Source organism: Crinia signifera, chromosome 6 (genome assembly GCF_055691185.1).
Source record: "Crinia signifera chromosome 6, ASM5569118v1, whole genome shotgun sequence".
In the NCBI taxonomy this organism is placed as follows: Eukaryota; Metazoa; Chordata; class Amphibia; order Anura; family Myobatrachidae; genus Crinia; species Crinia signifera.
This window is the reverse complement of record NC_139222.1, coordinates 197,830,445-197,855,928: the sequence shown is the minus strand read 5'-3', so window position 1 is coordinate 197,855,928 and position 25,484 is coordinate 197,830,445. Positions and strand designations below refer to the sequence as shown.

General features: G+C 41.4%; 1 protein-coding gene across 5 annotated transcripts in view; it reads left to right on the top strand.

Annotated features, from left to right (window-relative positions):
- SEC24C (SEC24 homolog C, COPII component) overlaps window positions 1-25,484 on the top strand; it is a 40,513-nt gene that overhangs the window by 10,001 nt on the left and 5,028 nt on the right. For 2 of the 5 annotated variants that reach the window (XM_083148579.1, XM_083148576.1), the window contains 14 exons: window positions 1,913-2,365; window positions 9,443-9,594; window positions 10,390-10,458; window positions 14,155-14,266; window positions 15,470-15,597; window positions 18,229-18,367; window positions 19,595-19,710; window positions 20,180-20,304; window positions 22,114-22,305; window positions 22,419-22,512; window positions 22,606-22,722; window positions 23,464-23,634; window positions 24,280-24,376; window positions 24,836-24,981. In XM_083148579.1, the coding sequence (XP_083004705.1) occupies window positions 1,913-2,365; window positions 9,443-9,594; window positions 10,390-10,458; window positions 14,155-14,266; window positions 15,470-15,597; window positions 18,229-18,367; window positions 19,595-19,710; window positions 20,180-20,304; window positions 22,114-22,305; window positions 22,419-22,512; window positions 22,606-22,722; window positions 23,464-23,634; window positions 24,280-24,376; window positions 24,836-24,981 (2,111 nt within the window). The remainder of the gene's footprint in view (window positions 1-1,912; window positions 2,366-9,442; window positions 9,595-10,389; window positions 10,459-14,154; window positions 14,267-15,469; window positions 15,598-18,228; window positions 18,368-19,594; window positions 19,711-20,179; window positions 20,305-22,113; window positions 22,306-22,418; window positions 22,513-22,605; window positions 22,723-23,463; window positions 23,635-24,279; window positions 24,377-24,835; window positions 24,982-25,484) is intronic. The other 3 variants (XM_083148580.1, XM_083148578.1, XM_083148577.1) reach the window with 2 other exon arrangements.

Genomic DNA, 25,484 nt, shown 5'->3' with positions numbered 1-25,484 from the left:
GGAGGCAGTGGATGCCATGACTATTCACTGGCAGGGAGATCTCCTTTATGCATTCCCACCTGTACCAATGTTACCGAGACTTCTAAAGAAAATACAAGGGCAGAAGGTTCCAGTGATCTTAGTGGCCCCAGATTGGCCAAGGAGATCCTGGTACTCGAGGCTTCAGAGGTTGTCTGTGGACTCATGGCGTCTACCTCTGAGACCAGACCTTCTAAGACAAGGCCCATTCAATCACCTGGATTCAGATCGATTGATTTTGACGGCCTGGCTATTGAAACCATCATTTTAAAAAGAAAAGGGTTTTCTGACGCAGTAGTACAGACGATGATAAAGGCCAGAAAAGCTGTATCTTCGGCAAATTATTATAGAGTCTGGAAGACTTACATTCGATGGTGTGAGAGAAGAAAGGCTCATACATCTCATTTTAAGCTATCAAGAATGATGGAATTCTTACAAGATGGTTTTTCATCGGGCCTAAGCCTTCAGTCACTGAAGGTGCAGATCTCGGCCTTGTCCATCTATTTCCAGAAAAAGATAGCCATTTTGCCGGAAATTCAAACTTTTTTACAAGGAGTATCCAGGTTGAAGCCTCCATACAAGCAACCAGTAGCTCCTTGGGATCTATCACTGGTTTTGGAATGCCTTCAAAAGGCACCTTTTGAACCTTTAAGGTCGGCTGACTTTAAGTTTCTTACGTGGAAGCTAGTATTTTTGTTAGCAGTAGCATCTGCTAAAAGAGTTTCAGAGTTGGGAGCTTTATCATGTAAATCTCCCTTCTTAATTTTTCATGATGACAGGGCTGTTTTAAGAACAGTGCCTCAGTTTTTACCGAAGGTGGTATCTACCTTCCATTTAAATCAGGAGATTGTTCTACCTGTGTTTCAACCCCCAGAGGGTTCTAAGAAAAGGGACAAATTGAGAACTTTGGATGTTGTGCGTGCCTTACGCATATATGTGGACAGAGTGAAGAGTGTCAGGAAGACTGACACATTGTTGGTATTGTATGACGTACACAAAATTGGTTGGCCTGCATCTAAGCAGACTATTGCTAGGTGGTTGCGGTCTATGATAGCCTTTGCTTACACCAAAGTGGGTAGACCAGTACCGGCCAAAATAAATGCGCATACCACCAGGTCAGTTGCCACCTCTTGGGCGGTTCGACATGGGGCCACAGCAGAGCAGGTTTGCAGAGCTGCCACTTGGTCATCTGTTCACACATTTGCCAAATTCTATAGATTCCATGAGTTCGCGTCGGAGGACGCATCATTCGGGCGAGCAGTGCTGAGAGCTGCAGACCTGAGCGTACCCTCCCAAAGGACCGGCTCTGGAACGTCCCAGTGTTGAGCTGTGTCACCAGGACCATTGAAAGAGAAAAAGGGATTTTTGTAAGAACTTACCGTTCGAATCCCTTTCTCTGATATGGTCCTGGTGACACAGCGATCCCTCCCTTACGCTCAGTAAGTATGCCAGAATTTCATGATGTTCATGTTAAAATGGTTAAAAGTTAACAGTTTCTGTTATAAAATGTGCAGATAATGTGCAGGTGTTTGTACTGAGTTAATGTATTCCAGTGGCTTTGAAAGTTGAACTGAAGAGTCCAGGGATGCAGTAGGGGAGGAGCCTACCCTCTAAAGCTTTAGGATAGGTGCCTGGCTCCTTCGGACCCTCCTACATCCCAGTGTTGAGCTGTGTCACCAGGACCATATCAGAGAAAGGGATTCGAACGGTAAGTTCTTACAAAAATCCCTTTATATATGTATAGTAAGGTGAAGTGTAGGAGGGATGGCCCTGCTTATTAGAGCTTACATTCTGAATGACAGGGGCAAAAAGGTGATACTAGGGAGATACAAATTAGGTACATTATTTTGCAAATTATTTCTGGAAAATCTGGTGACAACTTGTTTTCTTGTAGGTTCCCAGAGTTCCCATCCACCATCTTCTGGAAGTTTTCCTGCCTCAGGATCAGGTGCCTACACGCCCTATTCCAGTAATCAAGGTCTCTCTGCTATGAATTTGTCACAAGGAATGCCTCCTACCAGCTTGCCACCAGCTCAAGCACCTCCAACTCTACATTTTAGTGGACCACAAGGATTTCCTCCTCAAACTGCTGCACCAGCTTCAAACTATCCCCCTTCAGTTTCTGGAGGCCCCCCACCTACATCATTGCAAGGTCCCACAATTCCAGGACAGCCTCCATCTGGACCCCCCTTATCTCAACCAAATCATGTACCACCTACTCAATCACAACCAGGTCTTTCCGGTGTTATGGCAGGACCCCCAATGTCGGGTCCACCAATGACAGGTCCACCAGGACCACCTCCTTCAATGCAACCAGGTCAGGGAGGATTTCCTCTTCAGCAGAATGGTGAGTTACTATACACATATGCATTTATACATTATGTATTGCTGTATAACTGTAAGGTATGCCTCTCAATTTAGAAGCTGTTCTAGATGCATGTAGAAGTGGAGTTTGCTATAATGGCCAAACTGGGTGCTTGGTATCTGGATGATAGGTTGACAGTTAATAAGTCAACACCATATGGTCAAAATGCATATGGTTGACATGGACAAAAGGTCGAAAGGTTCAAATAGTCAAAATGATAATGGTTGACACAAGTTTTCACCTTAAACGTGAGTGCTTTCTTGGGGAGCAGTAATCCGTGCTGAATGCAGCGATGTACCTTGCACGGTGACAGTTTGAGTTTGACCTTTTCACTATTGACCTTTTTGAAGCAAACGATTTCATTCACTTTGACATATCTTCGATGGGACCGTATACATATAGTGTCATTTGGAAAGTTGCGCTTTCATAGCTAAGTGTGTAGACATTAGTTTACATAGAATACTCGACTACCCTGATAATATCAAAAGGTATTTTAAGAAAGCTTTCAAAGAGTTACCTAAATACTACTCTAGAGAAGACATAACGAGCTCCATACTGGGGGAAAAACAACATTGTTTTGTAATACTCTTATTGAAGGACAAGTACTATGTTTCTCTCATATACCTCTCTGAATGACTAGTGCAGTGCATTGTAATGTAGCGGTTTAGTGCAGGTTTATTAGAAGTAATTACAGAATGTGCTCCCTTTTGCCAGACCCCTTTTCCTAGACAAACCAGCTTAATACAAAGGGGCAGATGTATTACCCTTCCTCTAACGCAAGGTCTGACTGGCCCGCCCACCCTCCCGATGGCTTGCCGGAGACTGGGAGTCTTATTCAGCGGCAGCCGCCGGAGTGTGGGACGGGTGCAGCAGGGAAATTTGTAAGTACCTATTTTATATATGGCCCCCGAAGGATTTTCTTACATTACAAATGCGTTCCCCACCCCTACTCTAACGCTTGTTAAATATTGGGTCCCGCTTCTCCTGCATAACGTGCAGAAGCGTGCACCCACCCCCCCCCCCCCCCCCCCAGCCAGCTCACTGTGCAATGCGCGAGATCTCCAGCACAGCCCAGAGCCCAGCAGCAGGGCTAGTGTTGTCCCCGCAGTGTGGATAGGACAATCTTAGCTTTGAGCTGCCAAAGCGGCCGGGTTGATTTAACACCTAGGTGGCTGTTAATACATCGCTAATTACTGGGGGAGATTGCAGGGGACAGCCCCACTGAGCATTACTTTGTGGGCTGTCTCTAGCGCTTATTATGTGCGCTAGTAATCCAGCTGCAAAAACGTAATCCTCCCCCCAGTTAACTAGCGGTAAGTGGAGAAATGCACTTAACGCTAGTTCATACAGCTGCCCCAAAGTTACAAAGGTTTACCTGTAAATTGTTTTAATGGTTGACGTTACATGGTTTTTCTACTCAAACTTTATACCCAAATAAAACTTAATGTAAAATATTATGGGTACAAAAAAAATAGCTTTCCTTTTTTATACCAGTATTTCTCCACATTCATCCAACATACATGAGTGCTGTTTCCAAGGTAAATATGTTTGGAATGGATCTGAAAAATCACTAGTATAGTAATGCATGTCACCTGAAAGATTCTATTCATCTGTAAAAGTGAAGGAAAATAGCTGTACATCTGCATATTGACACTAGCGGTGATCATTGCAGCAATATCTACTGCAGAGCAGACTACTGAGAAACCATTGCGCATGGATAGAAGTAGTCCCTTCGCTTCTCTCTGCCTCGTTACTACTTTATTTAGTATACTGGTAACTTAAGACTTGTTTTTTTTTCACTGAGCCTTTTATATGCTACACTCTGCTTGCTCACCTTCCTAGTGGTGGGGTGGACCTCCATTTGCCCTGAGCCCGAGTTCTTAGTGTTATAGTTTAAACAGAGTTCTGTCATTCTTCCTAATGCTGCTTTCCCACTGCCTACCCGGGTAAAGACCCGTTTTTTTTAAACGTGTCTTTACCCGGGTATTAGCCACAAAGACCCTTTCCCACTGCAGCTTTTAAACGTTAAAATAACGTTTAAAAGCAGTTTTTGTCCCATTCACACTTACCCATGTAAACCACAAAGCAACACGTTTAAACTCTCTAGTAAACATTGCCTGTCATTAAAAACATCACATGCACCAATCATGTTCTTAATCTTTATTATTATTTCTAAATACCGTTTAAAACCCTTTCCCATTGCCAAAAAAACGGCTCTTACACGGTAAAAACACTGCTTTTTACCCGGGTAACAAATACCGGTATTTGTTACCCGTGTAAAGCAACCTGGAGCTTTCCCACTGCAGCTCTAGCCGTTTAAAAAGGCTAAAAAAACTGCATTTTACCGTGTAAAGCCTGCAGTGGGAAAGGGGCATTAGATGGTTTGATCCATGTTGACACACTACCATAATGCAATTGCAGCAAATGTGTTGGCTGCAAATTCATTCTGAAAATCTGTTCCTCCACTTCCATGCTTTATTGAATTGTCATCTGGGGTTTGGCTATCCGAGTACCCGGAGCTTGACCTGAAGATTGATGATGTAGTGTTCTGCTGTAACCCATCAAATTCAAGGTTCTTTGTGTTCAGTTGTTCTACTGCATACCACTGTTGCAATGCATATATCTGGTTATTTCAGTTAATAGGGCAGGTGAATTAAGCCTTAATAAGACATAAAGAGGAGGGTAATACAGATTAATAAAGGACCAGCCAACCAGCTCCTAACTACCATGTTACATGGTGTTACAAAAATGGCAGTTAAGGGCTGATTGGCTGGTCCTTCATCACCCTCCACTTTCTCTTGGCTTAATATATTTGGCCAAATATATTTTTGGTCAGTTTGGGCCAGTTTGTCGAATCTCTCTTTTTGCACCTCACAGTGTAAACTCAATACTGTGTTTGCGTGTGTGTTTGAAAAATTCCAGTTCAGCAATTTTCTAAGTATCTCAAGCCACCATATCTGGGACAAACCGTCTGTATGGTATGAAAAGTCAATGTTTAGAATGCCATTCTCAAAATGTTGACATAGACATTAGGTCGACTGGGAAAATAATCTAAATCCATATATGTTAAAATTTTCATAATGTCATCCTATAAAGCAGTGGTTCTCAACCTCGGTCCTCAGGACCCCACACAGTGCACGTTTTCCAAGTCACCCTTCAGCTGCCCTCATTGTAAAAATGCACAGGTGACCTGGAAAACCTGAACTGTGTGGGGGTCCTGAGGACCGAGGTTGAGAACCAATGCTATAGAGTTATCGACATGTGGTCTACAGTTTTTACTTATTTTAGCCTAGACCTAAAAAAAAAATTGTAGGTCAACTTTATGAACATTTACAAATTAGCGGATGTTTACATTTTGACCTGAGCCCCACCTAGAGTTCAAATTACACAGGATGCATTCTCCCCCCCCCCCCCCCCCCCCCCTCCCCCCCCACCACCATTCTGATGTTTGGTTTAAGCAATAGCTGAACCATTCACCATATTTATACACCAATCAGATGGTACCATATTCATTGACAAATAGGTGTACCTAATAAAGTGACTGATTAATGTATATCGTAGTTTGCTTTTTAATTTTATACTTGTGTTATAGTATATTGCTCTGCTTATTGATAGTCCATGCTTTTTATTCATACAGACTCTAGCAAAATGTCCTTATACCTATTTACTTTAAACTTCTTTAATTGTACATCAAATACAAAATATCCAACAATATCTAACCCCTCCCCTCTCTCGTCCTATAATTTTGATATTTACGTTTGTCACCTTTCTTTTAATTTCTTCTCAATTTCAGGCAAATTCCATATGCTGGTAAAATCTGCAACAACATGTTATACTGATGTGCTTTAAAAAAAAAAAAACCTATAGCGTGAGACAGGTTTATGTTTTGATTTATATTTGTGTGCAAATGCAATTAATTTTCTAGAGTACGGAGCTGCTAATGTTAGCAAATGAAGCTTCCTTTCTGGTAATACATGCAGACAACCACTTCCTGTCCAATATCTATGACAAAGTTCAGTGCAAGCAGGATCCCAGCATCACGCTCTCACATTGTTACCACAGCCCATGCATGAACTTTGGCCAATGCATACAAACATGCGTTAGGGCCTAAGTTAGATGTATATAAGGTATTACTGCTGCAGATTTCTCTTTAAAAAGGGCACGATCATCCCAAACAAGGGTGTTTCCTTGTTATTCCTAAAGGGCACAATAGCTTTTCGCTGTAGGTTCCATGTCCGTATTGTACTGTAGCTCAGAGCTGCAGTTCTAAAATTTCTGTGAGAGAAAAAGAGGTTATGTGCCCCCCGCACACACCTTCCTATAAGAGACCGAATCAGCAGTGTCAGGAGATTTCCACTTCCTGATCCTCTTTCTCTACAGTGCGGGTTTCAGTCATCAGGGGGGTGAAAGGGCCTGATCCTATATATGTTTTGCAGTTGGAAATGAAATAACAAGATCTTTTATGAATATTACATACAGATAGTGGTAGATGCTTTTATGAATATTGTGTGATGAATGACAGAGACCCCCAGGCAGCAGACTTTGGAAATAATAAATTATTGACAGAAGGAGGGCTGGAGAGGATGGAAGGCAGTGGGAGGTATTCAATTAGCGCAGCTAATTGCCGCTGCTGGAGGGATTCAATTAGGGGGGAATATCCCGGTTTAAAACCCACAGAATATGGTTGCAGCCAGAAGAAACTTGATTTTGCCGTATTCCCCCTTTTTTCTTTTTTTTTTTTTTTTTTTTTTTTTTTTTTTGGCACAGGAAAAAGACTATTTCATTGAATAGCCTTTCCCCACACAGTGTTGTGAAGGTAACCCAGTGACTAATTGAATACCAATGAGTTCAGTTTGAGAAAATGCTGGGACATTAGGATGAGATGGAATAAACCCGACTTATGTAGAAGGAGACAGGTCGCAGAAGAGAGGAAAGTGTAGATTTGGTTGTTTCTTTTCATGTACATTAGTTCAACCCAAATAATACTAGTCACTAGATGTACATTAGTTCAACCCAAATAATACTAGTCACTAGTCACCAACCTATCTAAGCAGCAACTGGTCTTAAAGGAAAAGCAAAGGAATAGAAATGACAAAGGAGGTCTATGGAAAATAATTTGGGGTGTTCTGGAGATTAGACCAAAGTAATCACTGCTCTGCAAAATTTGCTAAACATCTGATATCCAGTCCTCCTGTATTTACTTTCAGCACATAAAAACGAAATATGAAAAATGGTTAAAATTAATATGCTTCAAGTTCTAAACAGGAGCCAGTTTTCCCTTAACAGTGTGTTTTTGTTTTATTTAGACAGAAGCCAGTATCTGGTTAAGTGCTTCAGATATTTTGAAGACTGATACATTTGTGGCTCATCTAGAATTCTTCCTGTAATTTTATGCTAATTAGTTTGAACTGCATCTTAAACACACATCCCTAGGGAGGAAAGAGAACAAGTTATCTACAGACTATGGGCAAGCTCTACAAAAGAGGATTTGGGTTGTTGTGTAAACCAGTGGTCCTCAACTGCAGTCTGCAATGCACACCAACAGTCCAGGTTTTGTCTATTACTGCTTATGCACAGATGGTATAATCAAGCTGAGTGAGGTACAAATTAAGAGGTAGATTTATTAAGCTCAGTGAAGTGATAGTTTCTGTTTTTTTATCACTGGCCAATCAGCTCCTACCTGTCATTTTTCAAACCCAGCCTGTAACTTCACAGTTAGGAGCTGATTGGCCGGCGATAAAGTACCGGTCACTTTATCACTTTGCCAAGCTTAATAAATCTGCCCCTAAGTCACCTGTGCCTAAACCTGGAAAGCCTTAAAACCTGGACTGTTGGTGTGCTATTGAGGACCACTAGTGTAAACTAAAATGTGTAAAGGTGCCCATACACAGTACAATTATTGTATACTATATCGCATCTCATCTCATTGCATAGGTTTTGCAATGTGGTGAGATCTAGTACAAAAAGTAAGTGCAGCACATACTTTTTTGAGCTGTGCAATGAGATGTGTGACAGGAGCGCGCATCTCATCGCACACAACAATTGTACAGGTTGAGTATCCCGTATCCAAAATGCTCGGGACCAGGAGAATTTTGGATAACTGATTATTCCGTATTTCGGAATATTTTAATATTTCAATTATGTATTTTGAAGTATCTTGCATGTATGCTGTATAAACACATAAAATACACACAAATATATTTTATTACCACATAAAATACACATAAATATATTTTATTTGTTCAAAAAACAAGGTTTCAAAACATGAAACAAATTTTGTTTCATATCTCAGATATTGAATTTGAATGCCAAGCAATCATTTTCTTGTACATATATAGTGCCAGTTACATATTATGTCCTCAGCAGTGCTGTTACAAATGTCCCCAGTGAGTTTTTTGCAAAAAAAAAACCTCATGAGCGGGTCCGATCCGATGGTGACCCGCATCCGGGAGTATGGTCGTTCTTCAGATCCTACCGACCGACCCATGGGACCGCGCATCGGATCGGTATCTGTCCACACCAGGACAGAAGAGGGCCCAATCACCACACAATCTACATGCTATCAGTCGGAATTGGATCTAGATTGATGGGATCGGGCCCTAGTCGTCCTGGTGTGTACCCAGCATAACTCTTTTGGGGCACACATTCCTGGGGAATTTTTTTTTTTGTCTATCTCCTTTGACTTGTTAGCCATACTGAACATTTTGGGAGCACCATCAACCAATGACAGCTTTTATGTTTGAATAACACAGTACTGATGTTGGTTAATTTTCGATTTCCTACCTAAGTAGATGTCTGTATCACTAGCCAGTGCAACCCCTCTTTAATATTAGGTCCAGGAGAATACAAACACAAAGTATGATGCAGTGACAAGTGCAGGAAACCCCATAATAGGAAAATATCAAAGAGAATACAAATTTCTGGCACTTTAGGGAAAAGAAGAAACCTTTGCATTGCTTATGGACAATATTTTTGTCTAATTACTGTCATTTTGCTGCATAAGGGGTTAAGAATGGCAAGTTTTATTATTTACACTTTAATTTTAACGTTTGTTTGCAGGTTCCTTTGGACAAATAAGGGGTCAACAGCCTGGCTACCCGGCTGCTTATCCTCGTGCCCCCAATTATGGAAATCAGCCTGGTCCTCAGGGCCCCCCTGCGCCCCCTCCCCCAGCACAGAAGAGACTGGACCCAGACTCTATCCCAAGTCCTGTAAGTGTTGAACATAACTGATGTTCTTATTCCATGATGTAGCATGTGTGTTCTATTGTCAGCTGTGATGTTACCAATGGAGTAAGAAGCAGGCCACCTACTTGTGCACAAATATTGTCTTTTTATTGTGTTTATAAGTGTGAACTCAGCAATAAGGAAACATTAAATGTTGCATATCACCTGTACTAAGCATTTCCTTTCATTAAGTGTTTACTATTTATTACCAGAGAACTCCTCATTGAATTATGTGTCCGAAAATTTAAGCTTTAGAAGGATCTTTATTATTTCATATAGGGAATCCTTTTTCTCTTCTGCTTATTTGTTCTATGCCTTCGGTGTAAGGCCTTTTCTTCCCAAATACTAATCTGTTACAGACTTCTGGAGTAGCCAACCTTGACATAATGGATTTTCCGACAACCTGCAGATTGTGTTAATCTAATTCTTCTTGTTTCTGTTTTTTTTTAACTGCAGTTTGTTACGTAGTAGTTGTGCAAGCCAAGTTAAGATGTGAAGCAACTGGTGTGCTTGCTCTTTATATTATCCGTATAAATGGTTATATTAATATTTTTGTCTTTAATCTTTTGTGTAATCGTTGTCATGCTTGACTTCTATCAATTATTGTCCCTTTTGATAAGCTGTTAAACGCATGAAATGCTTCAACAGTATACCACTTGTTTGGTGGAAGGGTGGGTGTAAATAACAATGTTACCCCTTTTCAGTTTTGGTTTATCCCTTAATTCTTTTTCTCTTTGCTATTTTGTGGCATCGCTTGTTCTCGTCTTTTAAACAATAAAGCAGCTTAATGAACTGCCACCTCAGCAGAAATCAAGGCACAGAATAGACCCAGATGCAATTCCTAGTCCAGTAAGTGAAGTGTGTCCTCCCCTTGTTTTGTGTGTGCTCACCGTCTGGTTGACTCCGCCCTGTGCATGCCCTCCCACCTCACTAACGCATGCCGCCTTCCATCCTCCTAATGCCACTAAATCCTTCATTTTTCCGGTTTGTTAGTAGTTGAGTCCATACCACTGTGTTCACCCACCAATAACCAATTACCCAGAGCAAAATCGTCTTGTTATATTTTATGATGTACCAGATGTTAGCAACCTATGGTTCTTTCTGATGACGTGCTAATAAGAGCATGTTTGAATCAATTCCACAAAAATTAGTGAGCAAAGGTTGCCAAAACCAGCAGTTACCAACTTTTTTTTTTTTATAATTTTTTTCTCTCTACCTTATTCCTTGATTAGGCTTTTCATTTATGAGTACCTCCTCCTCTCAATTTGAAATATCCACAGTACTTATGAGTGGAGTGAAAGTGAGCTGTATGTGTATCCTTATGCGTGTCCATATAGTAACGGAGGAGTACTGTGTGGTTAGGAATGGTGTCCCTCGTTGTCTGGCCCCTCGCTGTGTACTGTCTCCAGGGTTCCAGCTAACGTCTGTAGGATAAATGTCAGCATGGGGCAGTTTGGGTAGCTCCCAGGGGATTGCTGGTCAGACAAAAGCTCGAGGAGATGCTGATGACGCAATGTGATTAATCTCCATGGCAACGAGAGCCTCCATTGCCAATGATATTTTCAAGTACCACCAACCGGTCTGCAGCTTACCCCCAAGGGTACACACACACCCCAGGTTGGGAACCACTGGCCTAAACCCATGCAACATATCAACTTGCATTCTATTCTCCTCATCGCCTGAAAAGTAACAATGGCAAAGTTGGTTCTTAAATCAGTAAATGCTTTAAATTTACTATAATTCATTTGAATAAGAATTTATTTACTGTGTATTTTGGCATAGGAAATGTAGATCGTACTTAGCACCTTCTAATGACCAGTGTCGGTCATCCTCATTGATTCCATTAAAAATGCTAAGGATGAGCACTTAGCACTGCAGGAGTTCAAATGGGGAACACCTTTACCTAAAATACCCTTCTTTGCTGGTAACTGCTATTAGGGCAGAGGCAAGTATACTTACCCAGCCCCTGATAGGGATTGTGTTCAGCGGGGTGCTGCTGTCACGCATACTGAATCCCCCCAGTGCTGTGCACATTCAATCTGGATATAATGGAACAGGTTATAATTTTTCATTCCCTCCACTTAACATAAAACATTACATTGTTTTAATTGTGTACACTTCTATCCTCTCACATTCGTGTAGAGTGACAATACAGTGAGCCAAGGAAAACTATTACACCGCAATAGGACAGTGCTATCCTAATTCATTGTTGTCAAGAACGCAGAGACACCTGATTCTTTCTGTTTATGTAATCTCTCAATCAGGGTTAGGTGAGCAGGGTGTCCCAGTGCAGTGTACATTTACACCATTACATGTCATTATATTACTGTCCCATTCACTTCAGGTACAACTTTCACACTATGCAAATATATAATGAAATGGGTTTGACACAGCGGCATGTTGTAGCAATGAAGAACACTGAGATGAACTAACACGGTGTGTATGTCCTGGCACTTCTTAGCTAAGAGGTCAATACGATTTGTAATTTCATCCTATTTCTCATGACGACTTCTTGCTGAATAAAATATGGGCATAACTAGGTGGAATAGTTCAAATCCAGTCTTTTATCTACCTTTCCCTGTTACCAGTTTTATAACATAGGCTGAGTCTTAAGACCCTGGCACTTTAACGATTTTAAGTCAAATTTTGATTCAACCTATTAAAGTGGCGATTATGGCACATTTTGAAAAACACTTGGATTGTCGAATTGTTCGCCAATCCGGGTGGTTTTTTTTTTCTTTTGCTTGGTGAAATTTTCGTCTGGTTTTTGGTCAAAGTTCCCCAATGCAACTTCGTCCAGTGAAAAAATGTCGATCAGGTTGCGTGTATTTTAATAAATGTAGCTGTAGTTATGTGAGAATTATCCCATTCTGCAAAACATTTGTGACAATTGGACTTCTGCAGCACCATCATTTCTCAGCATCCATGACACTTCCTGTGAATGACCCTCATCTCTCATAAACCAATTTTCATCCTGCATTGCTGTCTGTCATGCTCCTGCCAGCTCAGGAAAAAAAGCAGAGTTAGCCATAACTTTGCTGCGTGTGGCTCTGTGTAAAAAGACAAAATGCATATGTTCACCTACAGCAGGCATTCTCCAACTATGGCCTCCCAGCTGTTGTGAAACTTACAAGTCCCATCATACCTTGGCACAGTTTTGCTATTAGGGAATGCTAAACTCTGTCAAGGCATGCTGGGATGTGTAGTTTCATAACAGCTGGAGGGCCATAGTTTGAGAATGCCTGACCTACAGTATATGCAGTGTTTTACACATCTTGTGGTGCTTTCACCTTGTGTGTACAATTTGCTTGAAACCAGTCCGGATCATCCATGCACACATAGATCGGCCTATGATTTGCGCAAAAGATGCTTCTGAAATACAGCACAATTTTTGGCAATTTGTGTGGTGCAAATGGACATACATGTTAATCTTGCATCTCCACCCCCCAGTCTCGTACACCAAAGTCACTCCTGCCTGTGGAAAATTTCAGCAGCCAGGAGAGTGATGGGTGCACTCAGCCTCTTTAATAGCAGACCCCATGCAAGTTAACTTGGAATACTGTAACGTATAATTTTTCCACCCACCCAACACTGAATTTTAATTTTAGAAGGAAAATATCCAAGTATTTTCTTTGTGTCTTAATAAATAAGGTGTGCAGCTGGATTTTATTTTGTCTTGCTACAATGTTACTTAAGTAGGGAGCTTGTCTGCAGACAGGCATTTAGGATTTATACTATGCGTACTAGATCATTTCTTATCTTGGGCATGCATTATTCTGTTTAGTGAATATGTTGCACATGGCTAATTTGATGCACTTTCTAATGTGGGTATTACGTAGAAACTGAAATTTATTTAGTTAATTTTTTTTCTTTAATACTTTGGATGAGAAGATTGTTTTTCAGACGTGGTCATCAGTATTATTTATTTGTATTAGTGTTTAATTGCTGAATTTTGTGTAACCTTCCGCTGTCCTTTCACTTCCTACATTTCAACTGATCCCTGTGTGTGGCCATCCATCTAAGCAGGTGGTGTTGTCTAAATGATATTTTCAAATGCCAAACATGGTATTTAAATGTAACCTATTTCCAGAGTTTACTTTCAGGATGACTTTTCAGAATGTTGCTGATTTGTTTTACGTGGCCCAAGCATTTTTTTTTCTTTCTGTAATTAGTTGTATAACAGGTTCCCATGGTAATCAGATGTTTGTTTTTCCTTTCTAAACTGTGGCAGAAAATTGAGTTTAGGCTTGGTTTTAACACCAGCTCTTCTGCGCAGCTACCTGTGGAACATTTTTTTTTTTTTTTTTGTTTTTGTTTTTTTTTAGAGATTTCCCTCAATATTATCTGTGCATTTTAGACCTATTTTACTTCATATTGTGAATACTACATTTGCGCATGGAAGGATCACATTATTTCATGTACTGTGACGGTCCTTCTATTTGCACACTCTGCTCTTGGTATTTAAAGTACATTTTATTGTTGCGCTGCTGTTTAATCCATTGCACTGTCAATTATTTATTAAGCGACCACTCCTTTTCTGCCTAGATCCAAGTAATAGAAGATGACAGAAGCAATAGAAGTTCTGAACCTTTTATTACTGGTCTGAGAGGACAAGTTCCACCACTTGTAACTACTAACTTCTTGGTCAAAGATCAAGGTACAGTAAGTCTGCTTGTTTAGCCTTCTGAGAGTTTAACCCTGTACATTAAAAACAGCATTTAAAAAAAAATATATATTATTATATAATGGCCAAGTGCTGCATTTTTACAATTGATTTTTACACCCCCAGGAAGATAGTTCTAGGGACGTACTCAATGCGGCTGGCAAGGGGTTAAACTGCGAAAACAAAAGACCCTCGCTGTTTAACCCCCACGCTGGCCGCTCACCATATTCGACGTTCTGGAGGAATCCTCGCTGTCAGAGGATAGCGAGGATTCACCCAAATGGCAAGTTTCGCGGCTAGTGCAGGGAGCCTGTTGCATTTAGCAGCGAGTCTCCCTGTTTTTTGCACGTGCCGTTTCCACATCACTGTAAAAACCCAGTGAGGTAGAAATGGCGTGTGCAGAGGGTCAGTTGAATGCTGACCATGCAAGCTGTGACAGTTAGCAACTGCTCGCAAAAATGCTTGACCCTGGGTCACCAGGACAAAATTTGGGCTCCCTGAAATTGCCCGCAATAATATGGATTGGAAATTCTAGAATTTGCAGACCTTCCAACATTTATTTATTTACAGTTTATTTTATAGCGCAGCAGATTCCGTTGCGCTTTACAATAGTAGACAGTGATAAAACAAACTGGGTAACAACAGACAGACTTGGGGGTTAGAGGGCCCTGCTGCAAGCTTACAATCTATAGGGATATAGGAGGGAAACGCAAGGACAGGCACCAGTAATAGCATAGCAGTCCCACCAAGTTACAAGTCCAGAAGGGAAGCTAAATAATACATAAGTGCCTCAGAGGGTTATGCGTGTAGAACTTAAATATGATAGGCTTGCCTGAAGAGGTGAGTTTTCAGGGAACGCTTGAAAGTTTGGATTCTAGTGGAGAGTCTTATTGTGCGTGGAAGGGCATTCCATAGGATGAAAGTCCTGTCATAGTGAATGGGAGCTAGTGATCCGTGCAGAAGAGACGCAAATCTTGTGCAACATGAACCATTGAGCTTTAATGCAAAATACTTCAACTATTTTTTTCAAATTTAAATCATTGTGGGTGAGTTGGGTAATTGATATTAATAAGGATTTAGGAATTTTTTTTTTTAACATCCACAAAACATTGTCTCTTTATTTCCATTTTTGTTATAGTGCTTGTCTATTCCAGCTGCTGATATGTCCATTTTTCTCATTGTTTTATTCCAATTAAGGAAATGCTAGCCCACGCTACATAAGATGCACTTCATACAACTTTCCTGCCACTTCAGATATGGCTAAGCAGTCCCAGGTTCCACTTGCTGCTGTTATTAAACCTCTGGCAACATTACCATCCGATGAGGTAAGATTATATTAATTTATATAGGTTCCGTTCATTATATTCTCCAAAGGTGTCTATGACTACTTCTAAATTGAGTGCGATGGGGTATTTACTAACACTTCATCAGTCAGAAGTTGGTTAGGTGAATACTGTAGTATGTTAAATATTGGCAGGATGGCAGCTTTCAATTTTATTTTGGAATACATTTTCTACCTTAATAAAATAATAGAATACGCCAGTGTTCTGTTCAGTGCACTAGATGTCTGGGTTCCAGATAAACCATTAGTACCATTTATGTTGCCTCTTGTGTTCATTTTCTTAAAAGCTCTAAAACTGAGTGTAAAGGCTGATGGTACTATGTCTGAACTCTTCCTAGGGCTATATTTGGCTTGTAGGGGCACCAAAGTTGTGAAAGTAGTTATTGGAGAAAAATATCGAGAGGTGCTGTTTTCAGCTCAAAAGCTGCCCAGTGTGTACAGGGCAGTGATGAGCGATGATGCACGCTCCCGCCTTATCGCTGGCCCCGTCGGGGTAGATGGCTTTCCCCGGGAATATCGCTGAAACAGGCGAAAATCGCTCAGTGTGTATGGATGTTTAGTGTGATGGGAAAGAGTCTGCAGCCTGACAGCAGAAGGCCGTGATGATGCTGCGGAGAAGTGTATAGACATAAGGCGTGAGGAGGACATGAAATTGATGTTTAGAGGGCAATATAATTGGTAGAAATGTGTAGCTGTAAGAAGAGTTCATGTGGATTTTAGACAGTGGTACCAGAGATCCATTGTGCGCGGGTATGGATCATTAGGTCACCAGCATTATGGTAGACAAGCATTAGTGTCGACATGCGGGGGAAGGTCACCATTGAAAAAGTTGACATGGTTTTTTTTGTTTTTTTTTTTACCGGAATGTCAACGTAAACCATAAAACGTAGCACCGCGTCCCCTCGCATGGCTTGCTACACTCGGCACACTATTTTATTCTCCCTCCATGCCCAGTGGATGGTAGGGCATGAAATACCGCCTGTGGCTCAAAAAACAGTAAATGACCCAAGTCGACCTTCCTGCATGTCCTTAAGTCATGTCGACCTAATGCTTGTTTACCATCATGCTGGTGACACAATGACCGTATCCCTTGTGCTCTGTGTTCTAGTGATATGAATGGAAAGAAATTGGTGTTTTTTGTTGTTGCCCCCTCCCCCCTATACATGCTTAATCCTTTATTGCTTTGTAATACATTGGGGTACAAAGACTTGCCCCCCTTCCCTTCGTTATGATTACATGGTCGGTCATCGCTGTACCTCTTACATTATCCAGTTGTGTCTTTGTTACAATAGACATTCCTACAAGGAAGAAGGTCTTCTATTTGTTTTTGTCCTCCTAATAGTCGGGTGTGGATCTGAGCACTTGTATCTCATAATGGATTTGAGAAGATTAGTGATTACAAAAATTCCATTTTGCTTCTTAATCTTGTTACCAGATAAATAGGATCTCTGTTAATAATTAATTACTTTTTAAAAATAGAAAAGCAGAAGCTCTATTTCCTTATTGCTACGATTATTAAAATTAATTACAGTTAGAGGGGGGGGTAATGCAATCTGGCATCACGTCTGTCAATCCCCGCCGACAGCAGTGATCCTGGCCCGTTTGCGGTCACATTGACCTCATAAGGACAGACGGGATTCAATGTCCCGTCTGCCGATGGGCTCAAAGTTGGCGTGGTCGCGAAAACGGCCGTGGATTGTCAATCTGCGGCCCGGATAACGACAATTCATGGCCGTTATTGGCAGAACGGCCATGACTGCTTCTGTAGTCGTGCCCGTTCTGCCGTGATCCTGCATCAATGCTGTCGTTAATGACAGCATGGAATAGGGAGCTGCCGCTATTTCCCACGTCGGAAATAGTGGCAGCACATTGCATACCCCCCATAATGGACTGGAATATGCTGGCATTTTTAGTTATTGGAATTGCAACATAAATTACTTTTAAGACTTATTGTAAACATATTGAGGCAGTGTGGATGGTGTAATGGTTAGCATTACTGCCTCACAGCGCTGAGGTCATGGGTTCGATTCCCACCATGGCTTTAACTGTGCAGAGTTTGTATATTCTCCCCGTACTTGCGTGGGTTTACTCCAGGTACTCCGGTTTCCTCCCACAATCCAATAATATACAGGTAGATTAATTGGCTCCAAACAAAATTAGCCCTAGAATGTCTGTGTGCGTGTACATGTGGTAGGGAATATAGATTGTAAGTTCCACTGGGGCAGGGACTGATGTGAATGTTCAAATATTCTCTGTAAAGCGCCGCAGAATATGTGTGCGCTATATATGAAACTGTTAATAAATGAAAAATAAATAATAAACAGATTTTTTTTTTGGGGGGGGGGGGGGTGGGGTTCTCTGTTTTGTGGAGCGAATCCCTCTTTGGCAGAATCCTAGATATGAGATCATATTGCTGTTTCTCTGGATACTAGGAACAACATCCGTAAACTGTGCCAGAAAGGTTACGTTACACCCAAAGCACTAGCTGCCTTTCTCGCCACAATTTCTGTGGGTAAATTTAATATTTTTTTTTATTTGATTTTATCAAAATATCTTCATGAACTTTACTTTTTTTTTTCGTTTGGTATAACCTCATTGTCTTTTCCTGATAAAGGCCCCCACTTGTGTGGTTGATCATGGCGAAACCGGACCTATTCGGTGCAATAGATGTAAAGCCTACATGTGCCCTTATATGCAGTTTATTGAGGGAGGGAGAAGGTTCCAGTGCTGCTTCTGCAGCTGTGTCACTGAAGGTGAGTTACTTTACCTCTTGAGGGGGAGGATAACAATGCAGTTCTAACCGATACAGTTTCTAATAATATCTAATGTATATGTAATGTCGCATAACTTTACTCATTCATCATGTATCCAACTGGTAGATAAGAGTAGGTAAAAGCCGATAGACAATGCTAATGTGAGCGCATATCTATACTGTTGCACAACCACCCACTGAAAGAGAGATGTTCTGCTCAGTTAGAGAGCGGTTTCAGACTTCATTAATCTTAACTGTCATTTTATCCAGAAAAATAATCATCATTTTTTTTTTTATTATTACAAATGCGTATATGACAAGTGGAGTTGATTTTATATATTGAGCCACCGAGCCCGAAGTGTGGCGAGTGGACGCGGAATAAGAGCCCAAAGCATGGCGAGCGCAGCAAGAGGACACGGATTACTTAACATGTATTCCTCGGGCCGCGCTGCGCTCGCTACACTATATAAAATCAACTCCACTCCAACGTGGATAGTGGGGGTATGGAAAGGTCGGAGGACGCGTACCGCCGCCCCTCGCAGGCTCACTGCGCTCGCCACACTTTGGGTTGACGTTTATCGTTGCGTTAACAATGAGGGGGCTTTTGACATAATAACCAGCAGAGTGGGTATACAATTAAAATCGGCTCTGGGGGGCATTTAACATTGGACCCAATGTAAAATCGGGTCTGAGGGACCATTTAACATTGGGTCCAATGTAAAAATCGGGTTGGTCGTGTTGCATCGCATGCTATAGTAATGGCATCGCGATGCGACCGATTTTTACATTGTACAAGGAACCTCTAAAAAGCCCGAAAATCGCGTCTCATCGCATGCCTTAAGTTGTGGCATGCGATGAAAAAATCGGGCGCCCAGATATTACACAAGTACCAAAAATCAAAACTTACCTTTGCCAATGAATAGAAAGCTTTAATACTTTGAAAATGATATGGTGGATAAAGTCCCCTGATATCTCATAGCATCAGTGCCTGGGGGAATAGTTGATAACTGCAAATCCTCCGTCCGTTAAGGGTTACGCATACTGTACCTGGAATATAGTAATTTCTTTTGTCATTGCACCTTTTATTTTCAAGGGTAGTGTTGCGATCACTGCTGAAAGTACCTTGTGCCATTGGTCTGAATAAATCTTTTTGTGGTTTAAGTATCTATTCCTATTGCTTGGTGGTCTATGCTTTGATATTTATTGTACTCATTGAATTTGGTTCCAGTGCCCCCTCAATACTTCCAGCATTTGGATCACACAGGCAAAAGGGTAGATTGCTATGATAGACCTGAACTTTCTATGGGATCCTATGAGTTCACCGCAACAGTTGACTACTGCAAGGTAAAGGAATCCTAAAAAGCATTTATTGCCAACGAGTTTTTTTTTTTTCCTGCATAACCAGTTATAAGTTATTTGTGTATTTACAAGGCACCAAAAGTGGCTGGTAGCGCCGCACATATGGCACATAGAACTAAACGCTACAGTTACTGACTGACTAAAATCGAGCTCATGTAGTAATTAGCAGCACAATTCTCAGTACACAATACAGTTGAGATGTAGGGTAGCAAAGGCGTTGTCAGTGTACTACTAGGGGTGGGTTTCCGTTGGTTGAAATGAATGATTACCAGTGAGAAGAGATGCCGGTACAGACTGTCGCTGAGTAGGATGTTGATGGATTTTTTTAAGTTTTACAACATTGTAACAACTAGATCCTGTGTTACCCCACTTGTATTCTTTTTGCTGAGCATTCTAGAAAGCTTTTGAATGGATGTCTGGTTGACCTGATTTTTTTTATTCTGCTGTTCAACAGAATAACAAATTCCCAAATCCACCAGCTTTCATCTTTATGATTGACGTTTCATACAATGCTGTGAAGAGTGGTTTGGTATCCTTGATCTGTGAGGAGCTAAAGCAGCTAATTGACTACCTGCCCAGGTGAGTGTAACAAGCCATTGCTAGAAGTCTTGTATAACAGGTTGAGTATCCCTTATCCAAAATGCTCGGTATCAGAAGAATTTTGGATAACGGATTATTCCGTATTTCAGAATATTGTTATATTTCAATGGTGTATCTTGCATTTATTGTTAAAGTACATTGAAATACACACAAATATTTTTTATTTGTGCATAAAGCAAGGATTCAAAACATAAAACAAAGTTTGTGTACTGTCTCAAGTACTGAATTTGAATAGCAAGCCTATTGAGTGCTAGTTACATATCATGTTCCCAGTAGTTCTTTTAGCAAGAACATTTTTTTACCACTTTATGCAATTTATGATATTAGGCTACCGTGTTTCCCCGATAATAAGACACTGTCTTATTTTTTTTTTTCTCAACAAAAAAGACAATAGGGCTTATTTTCGGGGTAAGTCTTATTTTAATAACATGCCCCCAAGTCCTCCTTTAATGACATACCCCCAGTCCTTTTAAACAGCCCCATTCCTCCTTTCAATGACCGCAGTCCTCCTTTAACACGTCCCCAGTCCTTTTAAACAGCCCCCATTCCTCCTTTCAATAATATATTAAGAGTCCTGCTCACCAACTTTCCACTTCTTCTTCTTGGCTGTGCCACTGCTCCCTGCTCCGTGCTGCAGCCGCGTGACATCACACGCTGCCCACAGTGCATCCCTGGGACCGGGAACTAAAACGGCTTCAGTAGAAGCCTGTACAATACAGCAACGCGGAGGTGAGGGGGGGGGGGGGGGGTTAGCATGGGTGGCGATGGGGTATGATTTAATGCCTGCAGTCCGTTTTAGGCAAATTTTAATAGGGCTTATTTTCGGGGGAGGGCTTATTTTGGACCAATGTCCAAAATCTGGAGCAGGGCTTATTTTCGGGGTAGGTCTAATTATCGGGGAAACACGGTAATTAGGGTAATGGATATTTGGATAAGGGATACTCAACCTGTACTCCCAAAACACTGTAATGTGTCTTAGTCGGGCTCAGTTGCCTTTTTGTTCAGCTAGTCAGGATTCGTGCAGATTCTAGGGGTCTGCCTGGTGGCTGTGCTGAGGGAGGCATGCTGGCTATATCACTCTTATCATACATATATGCCTAGATGTTTGTGCTTGCCATGGAAACGGCAATATTACATAGTAGTAAGGGAATGGTGCTGGGCATCCCCTGACATGGCAGGGAAGAAGATGACGCTGCAGCCTGCCAGATCTCTGCTCATGGAATTGATCTGGTGGTTCGGTCCTTTTGGAGACAGAGGAATTCTCTAGAATAAAGATCTTGAGAGGGAGGTGTAACCTAGCTATGTACATCTCATCTGTCACCAGCCTTCCTTGCCGGTCTGTATGGTTCTGATGGTGGTCAACTCTAATACTCTTCTTGGACATGAATATATTTATGCAAGTGCACATATCATTTTACTAAGAAATGATGTCCCCCAGATACAAAACATGTTCCAGGCTATTTTCTACACTGGAGAATGCTTTTCCTTCACCTGTAGTACCCATTTTAGTGAAGCACAAAAACGAAAAGAATGTTTGTCCGAGTGTGTGGACGGTTTATAAGCACGACCGGCTGTTGAGAGCGTAAATTATAATGGGGCTCGCCCATCGTAAAAGCGTCTTTTTTGAGGAGCATATTGTATTACCAATACAAAGCGAATATAGGTTGTTGTATGTGCAAATTCAAAACTGCTCCTGTGCAAAGCTTGGGTGGGTCACTAGTATAATATAAAATACATTTTGTTTTTATACGATCCCTTACCATAGTCCATATGGTTCTTTCATTCCAGGGAAGGAAACATGGAAGAATCAGTGATACGCGTAGGCTTTGTCACCTATAATAAAGTGCTCCACTTCTATAATGTCAAGAGCTCCCTGGCTCAGCCACAGATGATGGTCGTGTCTGATGTGGGGGACATGTTTGTGCCTCTGCTGGATGGATTTCTTGTAAATGTTAATGAATCGAGAACGGTCATCACCAGGTAATCACCGAAGTAGCTTAGAATGTTTGAGAATGGTTTAAGTTTGTATTCCGATGGTAGATCATTTGGATACCTTCAGAAATAGTAATGGCTGTGTGTTTTGTTTTCCAAAGTTTGTTGGACCAGATTCCAGAGCTGTTCGCAGACACAAGAGAAACTGAGACTGTGTTTGCCCCAGTTGTCCAAGCTGGTTTGGAAGCCCTTAAGGTAATTGTTGATGAGTTAAAGCTTGCCTAGAGTACAGCAGCCCCATTTGATCTTTTCCTGATGTATGTAACGGTTCCTGTATTGTCCCTCTAGGCAGCAGACTGTGCTGGGAAGCTCTTTGTTTTTCACACCACTCTTCCTATTGCTGAAGCTCCAGGCAAGCTAAAGAACAGGGATGATAAAAAGCTCCTTGGTACAGATAAAGAGAAGGTAACATTACAAGTACAAACCTGAATGTTTTTTATTTGAGCTTACAACCTACAGAGCTCCTTCTCCTCAGCGTGAATGCTGTGGAATCATCCTGCTCCCAGTCTTTAGTACACACAGGCCAGAATCTAATTAGCTGTGGTAGGAAACCAAATCTTCCAATAACTGGCAGGTCAACGGATGCTGTGACCCTGTGAACACACGTCTGAACTTTTAACAGATTTTGTGGGGTATTCAATTCCCGGGTCAGGACTGTAGCTCTGCCCGACACCCGTGATCCTGGCCCGTTTTCGTTTCGCTCGACCGCATATCCCCAGGTCTGATTCAATGTCCCACCTGGTTATCAGCCATAATGGGGTCGTGTCCGAGTAAACTGCTGTGGAGTGACAAGATTCGGCCGTGATCAAAACAACTCACGGCCGTTATTGACAAAACAGGCCTGACCGCTTTTAAAGTCGGGCCCTTTCTGTTGATCTGCCTCTTAAATACTGTAGGGCAAGACAGCATTGAATAGGTGCCCGCCAATATTTCTCTCGTCTGAAATAACGGTGAGGATTGAATACCCCCCTTTGTATATTAATGCCCTTCTTTAATAGGCATGAACAAAGTTGTCAGGTGAAATCGCTAATGCCTAGGGGGAAAATCTGCCCTTTTTATCCATTTCTTAGTGCTCCATAATTCCAAAACTGTTCAAATGCATTTCTATCAAATAACAAATTCTAAATGTATTATTTTTATCTGCAGACTTTATTCCAGCCTCAAACGACTTTCTACACCAACCTGGCCAAGGATTGTGTGGCACAGGGCTGTTCTGTGGACCTTTTCCTGTTTCCTAACCAGTACGTGGATGTGGCCACACTTGGGGTTGTTCCTTTCCAGACTGGGGGATCAGTTTACAAATATACATTTTTCCAAGTAAGTATTTTAGTATATGAACTTCTACTAACTTACAGAGCCATAAACAAGACTACACAGCATACATCTATTACTTCCTCTAGGTTTCCTCTCTGCATGAGATGTGTGTCTGATCCAATCTTATTACTTGCACCCTTTGCTGGTTACAGGACTTTTTCTAAGGCGCCTCTCACTCTTCCCACCCTCTCCTCTAATACCAGGTTCCAGACTTCTATATGTTACTCTGTATTAGGGTTGAGGTTCCAGTTGTTAGAATGACAGTGTCTAAGTTGACATTTGCTAGGTAGACCGTGACAAAGTCGTAACATGAAACGGTCAACCTGAGTTTTTCACATTTTTTTTCCCATTCGGAGACCTTTTTAGTACTTTACAATCCATGTGGACTACTATTGAGATCAATCAAGCATGACGAGCGCAGCATTGCACTAATTGGGTTCTCAGGCTATAAAAAAAAGAAAAGCAACCATACAGCAAAGTTTAGATAGAATAAGCCTTTTTATTTAAAAGGATAAATACATTTTTATGAAAACGAAATGTCAGGGTTCACTAACTTTGGGTATAGGATAAAACCTGCATACTCCATTCTGGGTAGTTTTGTTATTACAGTTTATTAAAATGTAATTTGTTTAAAAATTCTCCCCATAGGTGGAAACGGATAGGGAAAGGTTTCTGAATGATCTGCGCAGGGATGTCCAAAAAGAGATTGGGTTTGATGCAGTGATGAGAGTCAGAACTAGCACCGGTGAGTACTCAGAGTATGGTATTTCTTTTTGAAAAACATCTCTACTTAAATCATACTTGGCTATGCTACTGGAAGTTCCGGGAGCACAAGAGTAGGCTGCTCTCTCACATCTTGCCTGCTTTCTAGTGAAGGTGGCAGAATGGGGAGAACATTGCCGGAATCACTGAGCTGCATGGAGGGGGCAGGCCCAAATAAAGCACATTATGTAATTTTTGTTGCTCACAGTGGACCCTTGAAAAGTGCCATTTTCCCATGAAGGTGTGGGGTTTGATGTAACAGCCCTGCCCCATTAAGTGGCCAGCAGCGTTTTGCCCTCTCTCCTTCCTTCTCCCAGAGAGGAGATGCACACAAAGTTGGCAAGTGTGACATAAGTTGAATGCTTTCCCATGAAAACAATGTTGGCTTGATTGCAGACAAAATACTTCTACTAATTACAGGATTACTCCATTTTCATTTCAGGCATCCGGGCAACTGACTTCTTTGGTGCTTTCTACATGAACAACACCACTGATATTGAGCTAGCAGGGCTGGACTGTGATAAAACTGTAACCGTTGAATTCAAGCACGATGATAAATTAAATGAAGACACCGGAGCCATTCTTCAAGTAATATATGGAGAAAGAACATAAGAGAGCAGACTATGACTAACATTTTAGTAATATATAAGCCTAATATTGAATGCTTCCTGCATTATCATTGCTTTTAACTGAGATGTGACCTGGATGTCAATTTGTTTATGTGCAGCCGCATGTCAGTTATGTTATGTATGTGATGTCTTACATGTATTGAAACTTTGCTGCCTACAAACCTACTGGTACCATAATGATACCGAGCATGTCTGTGGTAGAAAATGTATATATACTATAGCAACAAATATCACGCCGCTATAGCTCCTGCTACTTCGCTTCTTGACCGTGGCAAAGCAGAAGCGACGAAATGTATTGGCATCTTGGCTGCCAGTTGTGGGCAGAGAACACTGTCCAATCTGGTAATCCCTATCAGAACCCACAGCACATCAGTCCAGTACTGATGTGCTGTGTCTCACTTTCAAGCCATTTTCCTTAATGAAAGCATGTAAAGTCTTGATTTTTACATCACACTTCTCTTT